Genomic DNA, 22,473 nt, shown 5'->3' with positions numbered 1-22,473 from the left:
CAACTCCCAGCACTTATATGGAATTCATAACTGTCTATAATGAGTCCGATGCCCTCTTCTGGTATTCAAACAAAACACTCAAATATATAAGATAGATACATACATACATACATACATACATCTTTTAAAACACCCAGGACTAGCAAGATGTCACAGGAGAAAGGTAAGTGCCTTTCAGCTTGATGAAGTCAGTCTGGAGGAGAACGGACTACACAAAGCTGTCCTCTGACCGCCACACAGTGCTGCGATATGCACACGTCCACACATTTATTTTAAATAAAACAGTTTTTAAACTTCTGTCATATTTCAATTGCAAAAAAAAAAGCAAGTATCTACATTTGTGTAAAACGTGCTGATTTTAAAAACAGGAGGGCGGTACCTTAAAAAAATGGCCCAGTAAATAAGAGTGCCACTCTCCCATAGGACTTGAGTTTTCTCCCTAGTACCCATATTAGGTGGCTCACAACCACCTGCAACTGCAGTTATTGGGGATCTAACACCCTTTTCTGGCTTTTGTGGGTACCTACACATAAGTGGCTTACACACATATATATGAAATAAAACAAACTTAAAAAAAATAGGCACAGTGGTTAGAACCCTTGCTGCTCCCCCAGAGGCTTCAGGTTCAATTCCCAGTACTCACATGATGTTCATCACCATCTGTAACTCCAGTGCCAAGAATATGATGCCCTCTTCTAGCCCTCTTGGATACCAGACATGCACGTGATATAGAAACATACACCAAGCAAACCATCCATACACATATTTATAGAAAATAATTATTATAAATAAAAATCAGATTTTAAGAGCTGCAGTTGAACACAATGGTACAAACCTCCGTAGCTCCAGCTACTCAGGAAGCTGAGCTCTGAACCTGACAACTTGAGGCCAGCGGGGGCAACACAGCAAGACCTCCCATCTCAAAAGAAAACTAACTTAATTAAAGCTGGGAGTCTCAAGGGGGAACTCAATCATTACCTAGTTTGGGGGTGGGGGTTTTGTTTGATTTGGTTTGTTTTGGTGGTGGTGGTAGTGGTGACGGTGGTGTGGTTTGGTGTAGTTTTCAGACAGGGATTCTGTGTGCAGCCCTGGCTATCCTGGAACTCACTTGGTAGACCAGGATGGCCTCGAAATCACAGAAATCTGCCTGCCTCCTGAATGCTGGGCTTAATGCCTATGCTTTATTTATTTTTATTTTTTGGTTTTTCGCTTCCCAGTTATCTGCTGGCTACAAGTGATGCAGACATCTCTGGTAGACAAGGCAAGCATTTCTATGGTGACACAGTCTTGAAGGACAGGTTTGGGTTTTGTGTGAGACCGGATCTCACTATGTGACCTAGGTCCTCAACAATCTCACAGTCTTTCCTGAACCTGCCTCCAGGGTGTGGGAAATACAGGGTGCACCATAACATCACAGAAGGTCCTGACCCACCCTGCATTCCTTCACCAGAGGCTTTATTTATTGTCAGCCTATGGTTAATCCTGTCAATAATAGAAATTGTATAGCTCCCCCATACCCCCCCCCACACACACACACACATTACACTTACAAATCTGTACTTTCGTTGTTTTGTTTTGGGGTTTTGCTTTGCTTTGGTTTGAGATGGGTCCCACGAGCTGGCCTGAAATTTGTTTTCTAGACTAGGCTGGCCTCAAACTCACGAAAATTTGCATGTCTCTGGCTCCCAAGTGCTGGGTTTCAGGCCTACATTGCCACACCCAGCTAAATGTATATTTTTGATATAACAATACTTTTTCTAAGAATTTGTGTTATAAAATGTTTCAGACTAAAAACAGGCATGATGGTACAGTCCCATGGGGTCTTACAAGAGCCCTGGAAGACACCCTCTCAGACCTGAGCCTCCTCGTCTTTAAATACTAGCATGCCTGGGCTAGAGAGTTAGCTCAAAAGTTAAGGTCATTTGCTGCCCTTTCAGAAGAGACCAGGGCTCAGTTCCAAGCATCCACATAGTAGCTTCACAACTGGCTGTAATGCTAGCGTCAGGGACTCCAGTGCATTTTTCTGACCTCCAAGAGCACAACATACACATATATATGCAAGCAAAACATTCACATACATTTAAAAAAAAAAACTTTATGAAAGAAAAAAAGAGTAAGGAAACATTGTCATGTCTTTTGTTACTGGGAATTACAATCCTTTAGGATATAGGCTCTTCAGTTCTCCAAGGACACACAAGGTAAAGACTCCCCTCCAAGTCTCCTAACCCTCAACAATAAATGATATGAACTAAAGAGACTTCCCTCAGCAAGGTAGGGTCCTACCAAACAACTCAGGACAAAAAGGAACCATTTAATAACCTAAGAATGTATTCCCAGAGTAACAGTCACTCTAGGGAGAAAGCTGAGCCACCTCTCTACAGACTCTAGCCTACTCATTCATAGTAAGATGAAGTTGCTAAAGAATGTATCAAAGACAAAGGGCTTGGTTTTGGTGCTGGAGGTGGGTTTGGGAGGAAGGATTTCTCTGTATAGCCCAGGCTGTTCTAGAACTCAGGGATTCACCTTCCTCTGCTGAAATTAAAGACTTGCACCACTATACCAGGCTTTGATTTCTTTCTTAAAACTGATGTCTGGGGCTAGAGAGATTGGTCAGCGGTTAAGAGCACTGACTGCTCTTCCAGAGGTTCTGAGTTCAATTCCCAGCAACCACATGGTGGCTCATAACCATCTGTAATGGGATTTGATGCCCTCTGCTGGTGTGTGTCTGAAGATAGCTACAATGTACTCATATAAATAAAAAGAAATCTTTTTAAAAAAAACAAAAACAAAAACCTGAGCTGGGTGTGTAGCACTCACAGCATGGGGGTGGGGGATGAGGGGGTATGGGTGGGGTGGGTGTAGGAGTGCCAGGCATTCAAGGCAAGACTTGGCTCCTAAGACTCTGTCATGCAAAAACAAAACAAAATTAGGACCCCTGAAGGGTTTCACTCTGTGATAAACTATGATTCTCAACTATCTTGACCTGTCTTTATTAAATAAAGACAGTAGTAAGCCAATCCTTCAAAGACTTCCAAGCTGGCAAGAAACAGTCTCTGCCTTGCCGTATCCTAACAAACATGATGGAACTGACATGTAATACACTTGAGGATTTGAATGAGGGGGCCAGCAGTCGGCTCCACAGTGTAGTGTTGCAGGCCAGTCTCTTCTCCCAAGGGCTCTGTGAAGAATCCTTCAGTAAAGCAATACTGTAAAGTAAATTCACAGAAGAATTTACAGTTTGTCTGTTTAATTTTCCTTCCTAGAAACAGTAGGTGTCTAATATTTTGAGAAAGTAGCAGTTTTTTAAAAAGATTTATTTATGTATGTAAGTACACTGTCGCTATCTTCAGACACACTAGAAGAGGGCATCGAATCCCATTACAGATGGTTGTGAGTCACCATGTGGTTGCTGGGAATTGAACTCAGGACCTCTAGAAGTGCAGACAGTGCTCTTAACTGCTGAGCCATCTCTCCAGCCTGAAAGTAGCACTTTTTAAAGAAAGATTTTAATTTTGTGTGTATGTGTTGTGTTGTGTAAGTCATATGTACGCAGGTGCCTTGGAAGCAGAAGTCAGATGGCCTGGAACTGGAGCTACAGGTGGTTATGAGTTGGTGCTGAGACTTGAACTCTGGTCCTTTGGAAGAGCAATTGCCTACTTCTAACCTGTTCTTTACTGCTGAGCCAGCTCTTCAGTGCAGTGCCAAAGAGCATTTTACTGATACTGATCAAAGAACTTACCCAAACACAAGTCTGGACAGGAAGCCAAGTCCCTCACGGTCAGCTGACGGAAGAAAGCACCTCATTCCTGCAGCTAAGGTGGCCATTGAAGGTAGAATTTACAACTGAAGAGCCTGCTCTCATCTAGCATGAGATTTTCAAAATTAAGGAAGAATTTAGGCACTTTCAAAAGATTGTATTTTTTTTCTTTTTTTTTAAAGATTTATTTATTATTTATTATGTAAGTACACTGTAGCTATCTTCTGATGCACCATAAGAGGGTGTCAGATCTCATCACGGGTGATTGTGAGCCACCATGTGGTTGCTGGGAATTGAACTCAGGACCTTCAGAAGAGCAGTCAGTGCTCTTACCTGCTGAGCCATCTCTCCAGCCCAAGATTGTATTTCTTGTAGCACAAGTTTTATGAGTAAAATGAAAACTATACTTAACTTCTCCCAGCATCCAAAACAACCAAATGTTTAACTTTAAAGAGCTAGATGTGGTGATATGTGCCTGTAACCCCAGCAGTAGGGGAGGCTGTGACTAGAGAATTTAGAGTTCAGCCTGAGCTACAGAGGAAACTAATTAAAACTAGCCTATGCTATCCATAATGACTTGACCACCAATTTCAACCTCTGTTTGTCGAGTCGTGATGTTCTACAGAAGATCTAAACTTCACTCATCCTTTTGCTAAGACAGCTCTGGAGGATTTCCCAAACGCATGTTAGTAAAAAGCAGCATGACTTGTTTAAGAAACTGAGCTCACGAGCTGGCCGTGGTGGCGCACGCCTTTAATCCCAGCACTCGGAAGGCAGAGGCAGGAGGATTTCTGAGTTTGAGGCTAGCCTGGTCTACTAAGTGAGTTCCAGGACAGCCAGGGTTACAGAGAAACCCTGTCTCAAACACACACACACACCCCAAAAAAAAAAAACCCAAGAAACTGAGCTCACCATGAACAGAAATAGTGAAATGCACCAGACATGGTCAGATGTCACAAACAGGTTTTGTCTGTTAAACAAGACGATTTACTGAAGCTAGGGGAATCTTCCAGCTCTAACAAATTAGAAATAATACACTTATAACTGTTTCTAGAAATTAAGAAGACAACCCAAGAGCCTAATAAATGAAACCTGGAAGAAATGTTATATTCCAGGTCATTAAAATATCATACACCCATTCTCTTTCAGCAGTAGAACCAGAATACTGAGTTAGTTGCTTATTTTTCTTTAAGAGATATTTATTTTGGTTAATAGATATGGTCTCGATGTCTTTAATCCCAGCACACTGGAGGCAAAGGGAGGCAGATTGTTTAAACTCTTGTTTTCAGTTTTATTTTATGTGTATAAGTGTTTTGCCTACATGTGTCTATGCATCTTGTAGATGACTGGCACCTACAGGTCAGAATTGGATGTTATAGTAACAGATGGTTACGAGCCGCCATGTGAGTCCTGGGTCCCCTACAATAGCAACAAACAAGCTTAAATGTTGGGCCCTCTCCTCTGCACCAAAGACTGAGATTTAACGCTACCTCCACTCACATATTCATCTACAGCACGGAACTCCTGAGCAGGACCCAACCCAGGTGACTATACCTCCTTTTCCAGTCTATTTAACTTTTCCTCAAAACACTCCCTCTATCTGACCGTTGTGAAGAAAGTGGTTTTTCCCCATCAAGGCAATGAACCCAAAAAGGACTCCTTACTCCCTGATCCTTCTTCCCCTTCTCCTACCTGCTGAAGAGCCAATCACATCCGACTGTGAGGTCAAACTCCCATCAATGAGATGAGACACAGTCACCACCTCAGTTAGGGGTAAAACACAAAGGCTATCTCTGTTCCTACTCTCTACTCACATACAGACAACTTTCCCCCACTCGTTTAGAGACTTGTTTACTTTTGTTTTCTGTGTATGAGTCTTTTTACCTGTATATACATATGTGCACCACATGGGCACCTGGTGCCTACAGAGGACAGAGGGAGCATCGGATCTGCTGGGGCTGGAGTTACCATATATGGAGCTGCCATTTAGATGATGGGAACCGAATCTGAATCCTCTGGGAGAGGAGCCAGGGCTCTAAACCACTGGTCTATTTCTCCAGCCCCTCTGGCAAATCCTTTTTACAAAAAGAGCTTGCCTTGCCAAGTTACTTTCACTTTGCTGGTGAGTTTCTTTGTATGGCACCAAGCTAGTTCTCATCCCACACATCACCATAGTGTGAGAACCAGCTCACCCTGTTCCAGTGGCTTCTCCTTTCTCCTCAGCCTTGGGCTCAGTCCCTTGATGATCTTGAACAATTTGATGGTTTCAAGCACAGTCAGTCTCCACCTTCTCCCTTTCTCTGAGCTCCAGACTAAAAGATACAAATGCCTTCTCCATCTCTTTTTTATTTCCACTAGAAACTTGCTGAGAGTAAAGCTTCTACCTTCCACCCAGAGTCTGTCCCTTCTCCAATCATGGTCCTCTTCCACACTGTTGCTCTAACCAAAACATCTTGTCATCCTTGATTCTCAACATTCTGATCTCATTCTTCAGCAATTACTGAGACTGCTTCTTAGAAAACGTACAGAGCCTTGGCTAATACAAACACATTTCTTCCATGAAAATAAAAGCAGGGCTGGTGAGATGGCTCAGTGGGTAAGAGCACCCGACTGCTCTTCCGAAGGTCCAGAGTTCAAATCCCAGCAACCACATGGTGGCTCACAACCATCCGTAACGAGATCTGGCGCCCTCTTCTGGAGTGTCTGAAGACAGCTACAGTGTACTTACATATAATAAATAAATAAATCTTAAAAATAAATAAATAAATAAATAAAAGCAGAGATTGACTCTCCATTTCTATTGATAAAAACAATTTTAAAATGTTTTCAGTACTGAAAATTGAACCCTGGACTTATATATGGTAGATAATAAACACTCTACCAGTAGGGTACACCTTCAGTCCAATTTTCATAAATGTTCTGTTCCAAGCATTTGAAGCCAGTAGCCCCTTTAGCAGAAACAACAATTAATGTCAAAGATTTTTCCCAAATATATGTTAAGACTGGAGATAATTCTGGGCTACACAGCAATGCCAAAAAATAAAGGCCTGGGATATGAAGCTGTGGTAGAGAGCTTCCTACTCTGACTGTAATCCCCAGCACCTGTGTAAAATGTAAAGATGGCTACCACCCACCAACCCCTCCCTTGATGGTCATGTACACAACTCTACCATCTGCAGACAGAGACTATTTCCTTATCTTTCTTGCATCCAGTTTGGCCTGATGAATTTCCTTAATGAGACAAAGATAACAATGTGCCAATCTCAGGGGAGGGATGTGGAGGGGAGGACCTTTTTTGGCTACTAACTAAATGACACCACCAAGATTTTACAAGGATAAGCACCAAGGGTCCATTATGAGGGAGATTCCTCTAGGACTCTTTATTCCAGTTTTAGTAAGTCACCCAAAACGAAGTCATGTGAGACAGAACCAACCACCTAACAGACTCATAGAAACAGAAAGAGTTGTGGCGAACACCTTTAATCCCACTTGGGAGGCAGAGGCAGGCAGATTTCTGAGTTCGAGGCCAGCCTGGTCTACAGAGTGAGTTCCAGGACAGTCAAGACTACACACAGAAACCCTGTCTCTAAAAAAAAAGAAAGAAAGAAAAGAAAAGAATAGAATCTGCAGTGAGCCTGGGTTATACAGCAAGATCTACGATTCAAGGGAAAGGAAAATCTACACTTGGTCGTTTCCTCTTATAGCTCTACTACGGTTTTCTAAGTAAGTTCAAACTATTTCCTAATCAAGTTAAATGGTCTCAGGATAATTCTCTAAAACATGTACAACTGGTATGGGTTGTCTTCCCCCCCCCCCGGCCCCCCACTTCAGACAATAAAATTCACATCCCATGTTAATATTTGATACTATTTATTCTCTATTGCTAAGCACTTACCAGACAGAACATCAGGTCATGATAAATTAAACCTTCCATTTTAACAGAGCACTACAAAGTATGCCTACCACCAGCCTTCGAGCAAAACCCTGGCAGTACAAGCCAATTAATTTGTAAACATCGGACATACAGGGCAGAAATCCTAAATAAGAATGCCAATCCTTTGGTCACTGCTACCACAGTGCCACCTCCTGTCTTGTGACTCTGGAAGCTTGAATCAGAGGCAACAGTTGATAGAGGAAACAGAGCTAATAATAGCACAGCCAAACCATCTTTCTGCTTCTCCTTCCTCGCAGTCCAAACCAACTGTCAGAGTGAGCGAACGGGTAATTCATGCCTGTCAAGAACTAGTTACTGCTAGGGAAGCTGCGAAGGACAACTGCAGGGGAGTGTCTCACCAAAATGGAGGTGATTCAACAGCCTCGCTTTAATTCAAGATCCCAGGCCTATGACAACACAACACAGCGGCAGGACTCACAAAGGGCTTCAAAGCATGGCAAAGATAAGTTTCCACTCACTGACTGCCTGAAAGTTGTACACAGGAAAAAGGTGGGGGAAACCTACGTAACTACCGTGCTACAGAAAATTTCAAGTAAAGCTCCACAGAGGGAAAGCACTGGATCTCTGTACTTCCAAAAGATATTTTTAAATCTGAAGCCTATCCAAGAACCCATTTGCTTCCAGGAAAGTGCCCAAACCTCGGAATGAATGATGCCCCTTAGAGTTTGTCACAAAAGGTGTCTGGTCCTGAACAAGAGTCTCAGCAGCCACAAAGGTAAAAAGCCAGGGCCAAGGGCCGAGGACAGGCTCCCTATTCCTATTGGCTCTGAGGATGGGCTCCCTATTCCCATTGGCTCAGAGGACAGGCTCCCTATTCCCATTGGCTCAGAGGACAGGCTCCCTATTCCCATTGGCTCCGGATACATGTGCTATTTCAGTAACATCTTTCTCAGGGCAACTGTGAAAAAAACATGGTAGAAGCTACTTAGCAACATCCATTTGCTTCCTAAAAGATCCTTTTAAGGCCAAAATAAGAAACCTCACAAATTCTAACTATATTGAGCAAGTAGGAAATTGGAAAAAAATTAAAAAAATAAAAAATCCCTCCAGCCACAACCACTTAGTCACACTGTGCGGAGCTTATGTTGTGCATTGAAAAGATAACTCTGCTTGAAATTCCTCCCCAGCCAAGTTCCCTAACGTTAAGCCACAATTCAAAAGTGAGACTATCTGTCCCAGACCACTAAGGAATAGCTTGTGTTTAAATGTTCAATACTGAAAACAGTGTTTGCTATCCTGACTCTGAAGCTGGTCCCACAGTCAGCAGTTACAATGTCCTGGGCTAATGGGCACAGGGCATCCTTCTATTCTACACTTAACAGCCACTGTGGCAGCACACTAGGTTTTTAAATAGCCACTTACAGTGAGATGAAATTAAAGTCCCAGCAACTTCTACTCAACTGACACCGCAAGCACAAGATTCCAGTATCAAAGTAGGTTGTTCTCTTTATCTTCTTATTAAGAATATGAAGTACTTGAGTGTTAGAACCACAAACTAAGGATCTTTCTTGGTACATATTAACTATAACATCTTATGATTTTTTTCTCCTTTACTCAAATATTTATAACCAAGGTTAATAGCTAAATAAATCACAACTCTGATTAAATATAAGTAGGCTGTGAAAAACTGAAAATAGGAAAAAAAGGATCACGAATCTGAAAGTCATGGAAATTTAGCTAAAACCACCATGTCTCAGTTCTGCAGTGTCAGCAACTTTGCATTTCTTCTCTAGTGCCCAACAGCCCACAGCACAACGAAAACAGGGCAGCGGTGCCTTGTACATAAGCAAACAGCAGAGTCCAGAAGCCCTACAGACACCACAGGCCCTCCCAAACAATCCTTCCTAGGACTGCTACAATCCTTCCTAGGCAAAACTTCTTCCTCACTCACCTCAAATCCGAGAGTAAAAAAAAAAAAAAAAAAAAAAATCAGGCCTGCCTCTGGAAGCTATCAAGCCTTCCCGTGCTGTATCTTTTCTTGATTTTGGAACTGAGGGTATAACACCATCTCAAAGTCCAAAGCATGCTTCTTTTCTGCAAACAGGGATCCTCGGGCCCTGTGCACTCTGCTGTAATCTACAACAGAGGGGCATCTGAATGCAGAAAAGCCACATTCCTTCCACATTCCCTTGAGACTTCAGTAATGGGGAACTAAGCTTGGTTTGAACCAAACTCAACAATACCCCCTTCCTGCACGGGTCCCGCCCAGCTCAGCTTGCAGCCAGCCTGCAAGCATCCAATCGCCTCTGTGCCTGCTCCCCTGTCCATCCCTCTCAGTGCTGCCAGAAACATTCCCCAGCACCCGGGCTCCTCCCGACATGCCTTGCAAACAGGTATAAAGGTCACTGCCCTGCAAGTAGGCGTGCCTGCCTCAGATGCCCACATAGAGGTGGAAAATGACTGCAAAGCATAACAAACTCCATCCCAAAGTTCAGCAGGCTACCCTGACGACCAATCGATCTGACTGTGCTGTGCAATCAAGTCACTATCAATGCAATCCACTCGATCAATCACTAACAAAATAATCCACACCTTGCCATAGGTGGGTGAGTGCGCACATAGGGGCCAGGTCACTTCCTGGCCCTCTTCCAGAGCCTGTGAAATGATGGAAGGGTCCAGATAAGGAGAACTGCACAGCCTCAAGGGTCAGTGAAAACTAAACTATAATGGAGATGAACAGTAACGTTTCCAGAGAGATACAGAAGTCTTCATGCAAAACGCTTCAGTAAAGGATTTCTAGCACTCAACTGCTCCCAAGTCAGAAAAAAAGAAAGGTACTCAGTCGGTTCACTTCACTCTACCTGTGAGGCTGACTTCACGGGCTAGTAATACCACATTTAAAATCCTACACATTTTGGTAGTGGGGTGGGGGGCCAGGACAGGAAAAGCTTCTGTTGTTATTAATAAACTGAAGAAGCAAGCATCCAGTAAACATTTGCCCCCACTTGTTACTGTCTCCTCGTCTTCCAAAAGAGGAACCCTGCGATTCAAACAGTAACAAGTAACTGTTTCCAGCACAAGCAAGGCTTTAGGAGGAAGACTAGCAGTTGTTACCCAAGTTCCTAAATTAATTCTCTACACATGGAAAGACATTAACTCTAAAAATAAAAAACAGAGGATACAGCAAACAGAGGTCAACCCATTAGCTGGAGCTGAAAAACTCGCTTAATGTTTTTAAATTTAAAAAGACATTTAATGTTTTAAATTCACAACAGTCCCTTTGTTAATTATAATCATTTGCCCTGCCCCAGAATTCTAGCGTGGAAGGCCTCTGGCATGCTAGGCAATCATTCTACTAATAGGGTACAACAGCAGCTCTTCGTTTTGTTGTATTGCTTACTTTTAATTCTACAGTGGATTTAAAAACCAAGAGCTGGGGGCGTACCTCAAGTGGCAGAGTGCTCGCCTGCATAAACCAAGCCCTGGAAAGATTGGGGGTGGGGGAGCGGGGGAGTGATGGGAAGAGGGCCGGAGGGACAAGCACTAAGACACACTGGATAAACATGAAACCAACTAGCATGTGTGCAATAAGGTTCGTTTTTCCAAAATGGCTGATTCACAGGCTAGGTCTCTAAACTTCTTAAGGGCAAATAAGTTGTGCCTCAATTGTTTAAATTCCTATGAAACCAAGATCAGTTTGATACTTTTTATCCACATCTACTTTAGAAGAGTAAACAAAAATAATAAAAGACTACATTCTACTATATGAAATAACTTGACCCTTATCAAAATGGACCTAAATCTGGTTACACAAATATCTTTCCAATTATCTTAGGGGAAATTAAACAAAGACTTAAAAAGGAACCTACAAGTATCCACACTAGTTTATTCCTAAAACCAGGAGTGTGAAGTGATTCATGTGGAAGAGAGCTTCATTCAAAACAGTCACACAGCATTCTTCTTGCCCTCTGTCTCTGCAGGGCAAATCCCTCTGTCCCCCAGAGCACACTCTCAGAAACACTTAACCAGATACACACAGCCCTGGTTTGAATTAACTTCAGGCTTATTGTTTGCTCCAGGTTAGGAATGGGGGAAGACTGAAAAGCAAGCCAGAAACCCTAACCCCACCTTGCAAAAACGCAGACTAACCTCAGTCTTTCCAGTTAAGAGTTACAGAGTCCAGGGGCGGGGGGACCCGACCTTCTCCAAAAAGCTTCAGTAGCTAAAATAGCCTGCAAATATTTTGTGAAGTGACAGCTACAGATGCTCTCATAGAAGAGAAATCTCAGTGAAGTAGCACAGATTTCCCCCAGCCTTCACCGCCTCTTGGTGATTATTTGTAAGCAAAATACACCAAGGGACAGGAGGAGCTGGAACAAAGGCACTGTTAGGGAAAAAAAAAAAGTTTGGAGTGTTTGAAAGGCCCCAGGACCCCAGCATTCACTGTGTTCCAATGGCCGCTGGCTGGCCAGTGAACCAGGGCAAAAGCAACTGTGTTCCTCCTCTCTTAGAAGCGCCCACGACGGCAGACCAGCTTCTCCACATCTGTCCTGGACCTGTCTTCTAAATCCTGTAGGTTCCCAAAGACTATTGGCTTTTGAAACTCGGGCTGCCAGTTGAAGGGACCTAAACCTGCTCTGCCAAGAACATGTAGCTGTGAGAGCTTCCTTGACAGGCTTTTAAAACAGCAACAATAACTCAGAAGCAGGGGCCGCAGGCAAGCCCCCATTTACGTCCCAGAATTATCAACGCGCGCGCACACACACCTGCCATAAACTTAAAGGCAAGCAGAAAAAGAGCTAGCTGAACCGTGGCCCCAGCGTGTAAGTCAAAGGGTCCGATTGTGCATCTGTGTTCAGTGCTTCCTCCCTAAAAAGCGGCCAGAAAAGGGTAAATCCGCTCACCTCTGCCGTTTAGGGACCGAGTGCTCAACTTCCATCGGTTTCCCATGTAGTTCCATTTTACCTGTGGACACACAAGAGGCAAGACAACTGGCTAAATTCAGCAGCTCTCCCCACCTTGAAATCTACACTCTACAGTCTTTAAGAGAAAACACACCCTGCTTCAGTGACCTCAGCAGGGCCCCAAGATTCCCACCCGACTCAAGGACAAGGGAGGAGCAGGGCAAGGAGAGGGTGCAGAGCTGACCCTTCGGGTGGGTGTGGCTTTTTAACTTGCAGAAAGCTGGGGAGGGAGAGCAAGAGTCAGGCTCACCACTTGGGTTGCAATTTTCGCCTCCTGACCCCCTCCAAGGGCCACCCCGCACCCCAAGGTCTGCAAGAGACACACCCCCAACAAACAGCCTGCCATGGGGGCGCGCGGCCTTCTTTCTGGTCCACCTCCAGGTTGGCCTGGAGCACTGGGCGGTGGGATTAAAGAGCCAGGGTGCCAGGAGGGGATTGGGTGGTCGGGGTGCTGGTCCACGCGCGCTGACCCATCAAGGCGCCGGCCTCGAGTCCAGCTGGGGACGGTGGAACCCGAAAGGCACGGACAGCTGCTCTTCCCTCGGGCATCCGGGCAGAGCGCACCCAGACACCCGGGCCGCGGCTGCGCGCACGGGCCGGGGCTGCGGCGCCGCGCGTGGCAGGGCTGCCGTTCTGGCAACAGCCGGCCGCCGCCGCCGCCCACCTGCCCCTTTCGCTCTAACGACCCCGCGAGGTGGACGCGGCGGCGTGGAGCGGCACCGCCTGGACGCGGCCTCCCCCCGAGCGTGAGGCTCAGGCCACTTTCTGTTCTCTACGGCTGGGGGACAGCGAACAGACAGAGGGCCCGGCGGGCGTCCACGCTGGGCCCCAAGGCCCGCCTGGCCCGGCCTGCAGCACGCGCAGCGCCGCGCCCCGCGACTGACAGCGCGTCCCCCTCCCCACCCCCGCCCGCCCCGCAAGCGGGGTCCCGGATGGCAGCTGCGGAGACGGGGACGCCCCGACCACGCGCGCGGGCCCCACCTGAAAGCGCCTCGATGGCCTTGAGGGCCCAGCCCTCGTCCGGGCAGTCCACGAACGCGTAGCCCGTCTTCACCAGGAAGGGGCCCGCCACCGGGATCTTAGCGTCCTTGAAGACACTTTCCAGGTCCGCGGGGCCGGCGTGGTCGCTGAGGTTCCCGATGTACAATTTGTTCATTGTGAAGAGGGGTTGTTTTAAAACCCGAGGAAAATGCTAAATTTAAAAAAGCACCCACGGCGGAGGATGGAGCCGGAGGATTTTGTTCCTCTCCTCTTGGCTTTCAAACCCACACACAGTGACCCAAGCACGGGAGCGGCGGGCGAAAACCAGATCCCAGGGTCCTTTTTCCTCTTCTGAGTATTAAAAAAAAGAGAAAGAAAAAGCCTAGCGACGAGCCCAGCGTCGAGTCTTCCTAACTCTGGGGAGGAGGCGGGATTAGCGAGAGAAAGGAGGAGGCGCGGGGGTGGGGGGGGAAACTACTTTTTGTCTCTTCCTCCCCAACCCCTTTGGCAGGGGCCAGCGGGCTGTGAAAATATCACACTACGTGGGGCAGGCGCCGCCTCCCCGTAAAAAAAAAAAAAAAAAAAAACCCGAGGGGTGACTGGCAGCGGCGAGGGGAGCTGGGCGGGGGCAGCCGCTCCGAGTGTCCGGCTTTTTGAATGAGCCACGTGTTCAAACTACAAATCAACGTCTCACGTGAGGAATCCCAGCGCCTCAATTAGAGTGGGTTTCGGAGGAAAGAGAAAAAAAAAAAAAAAAAAAAAAAAAGAGCGAGAGGGGGAGGGGAAGCGAGATTGGGCGAGGAGGGACCCCGAGCCGGGGAGGGGGTGGAGAGCGCCCAGCCGCTGCAGCCGGCGCCAGGCGCGATGGGCACGGCGAGTTTCCAAAGGGTCCGAGCCTCGGGAGGGTCAGACGAACGATCCTTTTTTCTTAAGATGAGGAAGCGGTTAGGGGGTCCCGCGGTTGCAGTTACCGTAGTTTGTAACCATTCGATTTTTGAAAAATGGGTCACTTAACAACGAAATCTGAATGACAATCTCGAACTCGCTCGGTGGCTCTGATGACCGGGGAAAGTAGAACCCGGGGGCAGAGCGCCGCTCCCCTCGAGGGCCCCGGGGACCGAGCAAGCGGGGCGGCCCGGGCCGGCGTGGGGGAGGGGAGCCGACGTCCTGGGCGGGTGTCTACGCGACACCTCCTCCGCCTGCGCTCCGGGTGGCTCTCCGCCTCGCCGTTCATTGGCTGCTCGGCTGCGAGAAGACTCTGGATAAATGAGGCCGGGGGCGGGCTGGCCGCGTGGGGGAGGGGCGCGGGGCGGAGGCTGTGGGGCTGGGGGTGGCCGAGTGGGAAAAGTCGGTACTTAAAGGGAAACCCTCGCTTCCTGTGGTTTTTCGAAGGGGGAGGGCTCGGGGGGAGGACTGATACTTTTATTTAAATAATTTTTGTTAAAGAACTTGGGACTCTAAGGGAACCCTGTTCAGCGTCAGCCTAAGGTGGCGGCCGCGCTGGGAAACTATTCCTCGGCTCTTTCTGCCTTCCTTTGACTGTGAGAGCCATTCATAATTTCCCTGTAGGTAACGAGCACAATGGTGGTTGGGGGGTTGGGTCTGGGCCCGGTGGAGCCTTCCTGATCCTACTAAATGTGAGCCGGGGAACAGGAATAGGGAAAAAATGCAGTTCCCCTGTCCTTGTGAGCACCTTTGACTGTGGCTTAATGGTTGTGTGCTCTACTCAAAGGCTTCAAAGATAACTTGTGATATATTTTTAACAGGCATTTTATGGAAAAGAGAAATTGCCGGGTTTGGATGACTGAAATTAAGTTCTATATAGCCTGAAAATACAGGCAGAAATCTAATGTTTTGCTACTCTCGCAAGTTGAAAAATGTGAATAGAGAAAATATGTGCTTCATACTACAAACGCCTTCAGCAATTGATAATTTGATATGGTGTGCTCTTTCAAAAAAAAAAAACCTTAATAATACTTTAAAGTATCTCTTAAAGAAAAACAAGTAGCAGCTTGTTTTTAAAACGTGAAATTATTGAACGATCTAGAGTATTTGCATTTTGTCTTTTAAAAGGAACTTACAGTTCTGTGTTAAGTAACCCGGAAGGTGTCAGATCATCCATTTTAAATGCAACTGTTCTTTCTAACAGGTTTTTCTTTCCTGCTAAGCAAACCCAACTGTATAAATGAAAACAAACTTTAATAGTATTTTCACCAAAGCTTAATTTAGTAAAATGGTCTTTATGAAATTATGAGACAGTATTCAGAACTATTGGAAATCTGGAAAGAACAACTTTGGAAGTGAATTTTGAAGGCTAAGTTAGCTATCTTAAAAAGTTATTCTTCGCCTTCATGCATTTGGAAAGAGAAGCGGCTCTCAAGGAAAATATGTATTCCTTTAGACTTCTGTGGCATTCAAAAAAAATCACTATAAATTTTACGAATTTAATTTTGTAGTACTTGTGAACCAAGCCTTGTTGGGGAAATGTTTTGATTTGTAATGTTTGCTTTTCTGGAAATCACTTTGAATCTGATCGTATAACATTATTTTTTAATAGCAAACTGATCAGCTTGCTACCAAATTGTATTGATTCCCCTTCCCCTGGATTAAATGTATTTTGTTTTATTAAAAATGATACCTAACGAAATAACTACTTTTAAAACATGAGATAAATTAATTTTATCTGTCACTGTCAAACAAATCTTAACAGCTGGAATTTAAACCAAGTGTGTGGCAATTTAATGAATATGTTCCTGGGCGCCTGTGAATTTAATCTGTATTATTGTTGTAACAAACTGGATACTTTGTCTAGGACCTTAACACTCCAATAATAAAGTTGAAACATCAAAAAGGTAGTGGGCATAAGCCACTTCCAATCTGCCAAACATTTGAGAGATTGAGTATACACTCCATGGCAAAATTAAAAACAACAACAACAAAAAAAAAAACCTAGGTAATTATTAATTTAGCTTTTCGAGCGAAAAATACTTGAATTTTCCAGAACACATATTAAGTCCGTGTAACTTCTCAGATTCATAAGTTAATTGTATGGGTGCCTTAAAGAACTTTCTGACATTATTTGTATATGAACCAAAACAATTCTTCAGCAGTTGTAGCTCCCTAATTAATATTAATCCCACGGAGGAAGGATTCCCACCCATCTGTTTACACATTCGACAGCTACATTTCTTCTGAAGACCCGGAAAAGTAAAAATGTTGTGAGGTTCTGTGTAACATGAAAGTATGCCTAGGTCCGTTACCGCTGCTGTAGCCACAGGTTGTGGGCAAAGCAAAGGGTGGCCGGCCCTAGGGCTCCCTGGCCGGGGCCTGACACCCTCTCGCCGGTGGGCGCGTTTCACTCTTCTCGAGAACCGCTCCTCTGAACTCTGTTCAAACCAGAGGCGAGATCCGAGAGCTGGGTCTGCTCTCACTCCGGAATCTGTCACTTCTATCTGTATTAAACATGGTGCCCAAGAGCCGAGAAGATGGGGCGGTTTGTTTCCTTTCTCCAGCACCGCGCAGAGAAGAGGAACCCGTCGAAACGCACACAAGGGAAAGTCTTCATGGCCCGCTGGAGCCCTGACCACACGGCTGCATCCATGCATGGAGACTGCGTGTAAACTCGCGAGGCGCGCGCACGCTCGAGGATGCTCCGTCCCCGCTGAGAAATAACGAAGGCTGCGTCTGTTCTGGCGGGGCGGGGCGGCCGCCGATGGCGCGGAAAAGCGACCTAGGGCGGGGCTCCGACGCTGACGGGCTGCCCTGCAGGATTCAGACCCTCACCCAGAGCCGGGAGAGGCACCGCCCTCGCCGAAGCCGCTCGCCGATTGGTGGAGGCAGCGAGCCTATCATCGATAGTTGCCGCCTCTGGAGTCTTAGCTGGTCTCCACCCATTGGCCCTCGGGCCGCCCCTGTATTTGCATATTTTGTGGCGCGAAAATAACCCTTTGCTCCCTTGTTGGCTGGGCTGTGGGTGAGGGGTGGGCTTCCGCTCGCAGCGCTCAGCCCTTTAACTGTTCGCCCCAAGTCCGGCAGCGCGTGGTACCCGGGGCCAGCCTGGAGGTCGGGGTTCTGGACGCGCACGGCCCCGAACTCATCTTTTATTTTTAGGTCTTCGAATGTGTCGGTCTATTTTCCTTTTACCTTTTTTTTTTTTTCATTTCAAAGAAGCACAACCAAATTATGTTCCCAGGTGCCTGAATTTAACTAAACTTCTAGAGAACTCGTTCAACCCCCTCCCTCCCCAGCTCCCTTTGTGGTCCGCAGGGTTGTTTTAACCAAAACCAACCTCTGAAAAGGGGTGCGGGGGGGGGGAGAGCAAACGAAAAATTCCGGGTAAAATCAGCTTTGCTAAGACCACGTTTTCGTTGAAGCTGCCCTAAGACCGGTGAAGTTGAAACCGACCTCGAAGGATTAACGATTTCTGTAGCTGAAATGTACTAATTTCACTGACGTTTGGTGGAGATGGTGAGAAAAAATAAATACGAAATTGGTTTGGAAACATACGAAACAAACGAAATAATCAGTAACCGAGAAGGTAAACAACCACAACTTTTGTTAGGTGCCGGTGGGTTTCTGTTTATAAATACATTTCTATTGTTTTTTTTTTTTTTTCTTAAAAATATAACGATCAGAACTTTGGTGGTGACAGAAAAGAAGGAAGTATAAAACTGTTTGATTTGTCTACTTTCATAAAAGATTTTACCAATCTTTATCTGGAGAAAAAGAAATGGGCCACCCAAAAATACAAATTTATCCACAGATAATTTTAATTTTTTTTAAAGTCTTGGCAGGGGCGGGGGACTCAGTTTAGTTGAAACCCGGTAAAAGATTATTCAGCAAATATTTAAGACTTTGAGAAAATTGGCTTAAATTAATAAGTTCAAAGATTTTTCTGTATATTGTAACTTTCAGCTGTAGTAAATCATATTATCTTCAAGTTCTTTTGAGAAAACTGTTCAGTTTACTGTTTAGGTCTAGTCTCTAAAATCGAATGGCTGTAACAAATTGTCATATACCATAGTGAAGCAGTTATCTAAGCAGCTTTTAAAAACAAATTGTAAGTAACGAATATGTTGGTCAAGAACTTAAAACAGGTAATCATGTGTTTAACACATTTTAATTCAACTACATCTCACTAATGTGGTTAATAAATGGTGTCTTTTAAGCTTTGATGTAAAGTCACTCCCCAGAAAGAGTCACAAATGATTTGAGTTGAACAAACTGATTAAAACTTACAGACTGAATTTATAGTGCACTACTAAAAAGCTAGGATTTAAATAAGCTGAAACTGAAGAAACTTTAAATGTGAAGGTATGGTTATTTGGAAATTTTAGCTTGGGATTTATTTTTGTAGTTTGAAACCGTGCAGTATCAAGAGAAAAAAAATTAAAGAATTTTAAAGAGAAAGTTGCATTTTAAAAATAAATTTCAAAATTAATCCAAACAAGCCAAAACTCCAAAGCCTGATATATTTTCAAATGTCTTCTCAAAAACAAAGGTTTATACAAACAGTATTTTTCCTTAATCAGACTAAGAAACTGATTTTTTTTTGAAAGTTCAGCCTTAAGTCAGGAGTTGGAATTTCATCTGTCTGTAGACTCTGTGGGACTGGTAAGTAGTAGCTAGCAGGGTTGCTCTTGCAACTGTGTCTTGTTTTATACTGCTTCCCATGGTCGACAACGGTAGAGTGCCCATTCTTCTAGGGGCCGGGAGAATGAGACCTTTCATGAAAAGACTCGGAGGGGATTGGCGAGTTCATAGTATTTCCAGACTGACTGAAGAAAACAAAAGAGCTAGGCGTTTGTTTGTAGGGGAGGAGCCTGAAGAGGCTGGAGTGAGTTGGGTATTTAAACTTGTTTATCGGTTGCAACTCATGTGCTGTGTATCTTCCCGTGCACCACAACTGTGCAAGGGCGGGTTGAGCGAGAATGTTCTGACTTAAAGGGGTCAAATGACACAGGAGTCCGAGCATGGAAAGCCTCTTGCAGAGAACACTCCAAACCTAGGCTTCCTCCCTAGGAGGAGGGAAAGCTAGGGGCGGGCTGGGGCGCTCACCACTGCTCAGCATTTTCCAAGGTCTGTCATTTAAAGACACATCTTGGGTTACTATTCTCACAGTTGGAGTGCTCCATCCCAGAATTCTGTTCCCCAAACCTTAGGAATGAAAGTTCTCTTGGTAAAACCACACAGAGTCCCTCCTAAGTAATCTCTGAGGCCAGATGAATTCCTCATGTTGTCAATACATGAAGAGCTCATTTTTAGATTTAATAAAGTAGGTTGGTTTTTTTTTTTTTCTAATTCCTTGCTTGCAAAAAAACAAAACGATGGCTAACTACCATGTCCATTTTACTCACTGAAGTTCATTCCTTCTTGAGTTCAATTAAATTTGATGCTGAGCCTCTCCAGTCTGGTGGTCCCAGCTTTAAAAGGGGGAGCCCAACCCACTGTAGGTGCAAAGTTGAGGATTTGATTTTATTTTTAAATAGTTTAGCTGAAGTTGATAAAGAATATGGTACCATTAGATATAGTTGGGGGGAAAAAAACCTAATCTGAGATCTTTATCAAAATTAACCTAGCATGCTTCTAAAACATGTGCTTCCCTTATTAGTATTGTTTACAATAAAATGACTATATTATTAATTAAATTAACAAGTCTATAATTTTATAGTTAATATAAATGTTAGTAGCAGTGTTTGTTTTGTTTTTCTCAGCTAAGATGGCGTGATCTTTGTTTTTGTTTTGTTTTGTAGCCCAGGCTGACTTTGAATGGGTGATTCTCCTGCCTCAGCCTCCTGAGTGCTGTTTACAGGCATATCCTGATGAACAGTTAAAGTGTACTATATTGCCTTCCTAAAGAGAACATTTTGTTTGGAAGGAGGTTTAATTTAATATCAATACCAGAACTGTTTTATACAAGTTTTATTTAGTATTTAGTATTTTGATTTTTGGAGGTCTAGTATTATTCATTAAGGTAATGTTTCCTATTTTCTTTCTTTTTAATATTTTTTCACGGTAAAGTAAATTGTTCCTATCCTTTTTGTCCTTTTTCAAGGACTTGGGGGATATTTTTTTCCGTAAATTTTGAATAGATGAGGACTTCTAAAGATAGGTATTTGATATAAACAAGAATAAAACATATTACTATTTGAAATTCCCCATAGCTAGACTAACTCTATGGCTCTTGCCATAGACAGTTTTGTCCTAGTTCAGCCACTAAAACCTAATTCATAGAGAGGACGGGAACAAAATAACAGCATCAGAGTCAATCAAAACCTGGCAGAGGAAGGATTCCTGCCATGCTGTCACGTTTTGTCTGGGGATTTAAACCCAGAGAGATGTCACAGCTTTGGTCTTTGTTGAAAGATCCTTAGAATTCCTTAGAGCAGTTTCTTTGCTCTTATTCTTCTACACTGCCACAATTCAAATCACATCTTTGTTTTTTTTTAATGAAATACATGGCCATGTATCTAAAAAGCCAAACAGAAAATAAACTAAAAAACAAACAAAAAACCAAAATATTAATAAGAATTCCAGAGGTGCTTATCTCAGGCAACCAGAGAAATATATTCAAATTTTATTTTTAACCAGAGCCAATATTGTAACTTTTTAATTGAATTGAGTTTTGTTTTCAATTTTATTTTTAACCAGAGCCAATATTATAACTTTTTAATTGAATTGAGTTTTGTTTTAAATACTGACAGAACATAAAAAAAAAAAAAAACCAAGCTGACTTTCTGGTGACAGGTATATCCAAGCTAAAGGCTTATCTCTGTTCCCTCGATAAACAATTCTTCCTGCTCAGGGCAGTTTTGCCCGGGGCTGGACTGTAATCAGTGCTTGGCTACTGAGCACTTTAGAAAGCCCTTCATATCATCCCGCTGAGAAGCCCTCTGTAGAAGTTTGTGAAGGAGTCAGGCAAGCTGGAACTTGTGTTCAGAATCTGAGCTGCAGGTTAAAACAGGCGACTAAGCACCGTTTTCAAAGGATTTTTCCTCAACCACCAGAATTCAGGATGTTTTGAAAGCTGAGGGGCTAAGGCTACCAATGCAGACCTGGGTAGAATTAGTGACTGTCAGTACATCCAATGTATAATTACTAAAATAATGCAGGCATCTTTTCAAATATGTAGCTTCCTACATCTGTCTTTTTAAACTATGATATTCAGTTAGTATTATATTTATAAAATATCCAACATTATTAAATATGAATATAATCAAATATAAGACCAATAAAAGTAATCCTGACTATATATTTCTATAAGTGCTATGTTTATCCGTAAAATGTGGAGTCATCATAATTCCTTTTTCTTCGCTATATGCACATAATCTTTATGTGAACTGTTTAATAAAAGTAAATAGAATTATAGCAAATGAAAGAAATGCCAAAAATATTGGTCTACTTTTGTGAAAACGATTTTTGAAATTTATATAGAGAGAAAACATTTTTAAGTAAAAATCTGAGTCCCTGTAATTTATTTTTGTCTTGATTTGTTATATTTTCACTGTGTTACGGGAGCTGGGAAGAAACCTTAATGTTGCTGCCAGGCAGGTCACTAATACAGTTCCGAGTGGTTAGAAATGAAGAATGATATTGCAATCCAGTGACAGCCCCTCCCCTTCTAGGAATAGCGCTCCCTGTCCCTTGGGTATTAAGTATCCCTGCATTACTTCACTACAAAGTGGAGGGGAAGCTTAGTCTTGAGGATAAGAAACATTTTAACACATGGAGCCTTTAAACAGATAAATGACCACTGCTTTTTAAGCAAATTAAACTATTTTTGTTACAATAAGTAAATTTGTTTCTTTTTTCTTTTGTTTTTCTTCTTTTCTTTTGGTTTTTTGTTTGTTTGTTTGTTTTTTGTTTGTTTTTGTCTT

The 22,473-nt window shown here is 43.8% G+C and overlaps 1 protein-coding gene across 1 annotated transcript in view; it reads right to left on the bottom strand.

Annotated features, from left to right (window-relative positions):
- The window catches only part of Igf2bp3 (insulin like growth factor 2 mRNA binding protein 3), a 127,208-nt gene extending 113,271 nt beyond the window's left edge, over positions 1 to 13,937 (bottom strand). The window contains exons 1-2 of the mRNA XM_021164650.2: positions 13,598 to 13,937; positions 12,557 to 12,617 (exon numbers count right to left, since the gene is read on the bottom strand). Coding sequence (XP_021020309.1) covers positions 12,557 to 12,617; positions 13,598 to 13,772 — 236 coding nt within the window. The 5' untranslated portion in view covers positions 13,773 to 13,937. The remainder of the gene's footprint in view (positions 1 to 12,556; positions 12,618 to 13,597) is intronic.
- Between the last annotated feature and the right edge of the window lie 8,536 nt (positions 13,938 to 22,473).

This window comes from Mus caroli, unplaced genomic scaffold (genome assembly GCF_978045245.1).
Source record: "Mus caroli unplaced genomic scaffold, Mus_caroli_1 scaffold_7, whole genome shotgun sequence".
Taxonomy (NCBI): domain Eukaryota; kingdom Metazoa; phylum Chordata; class Mammalia; order Rodentia; family Muridae; genus Mus; species Mus caroli.
This window is presented reverse-complemented; position numbering and strand designations above follow the sequence as displayed.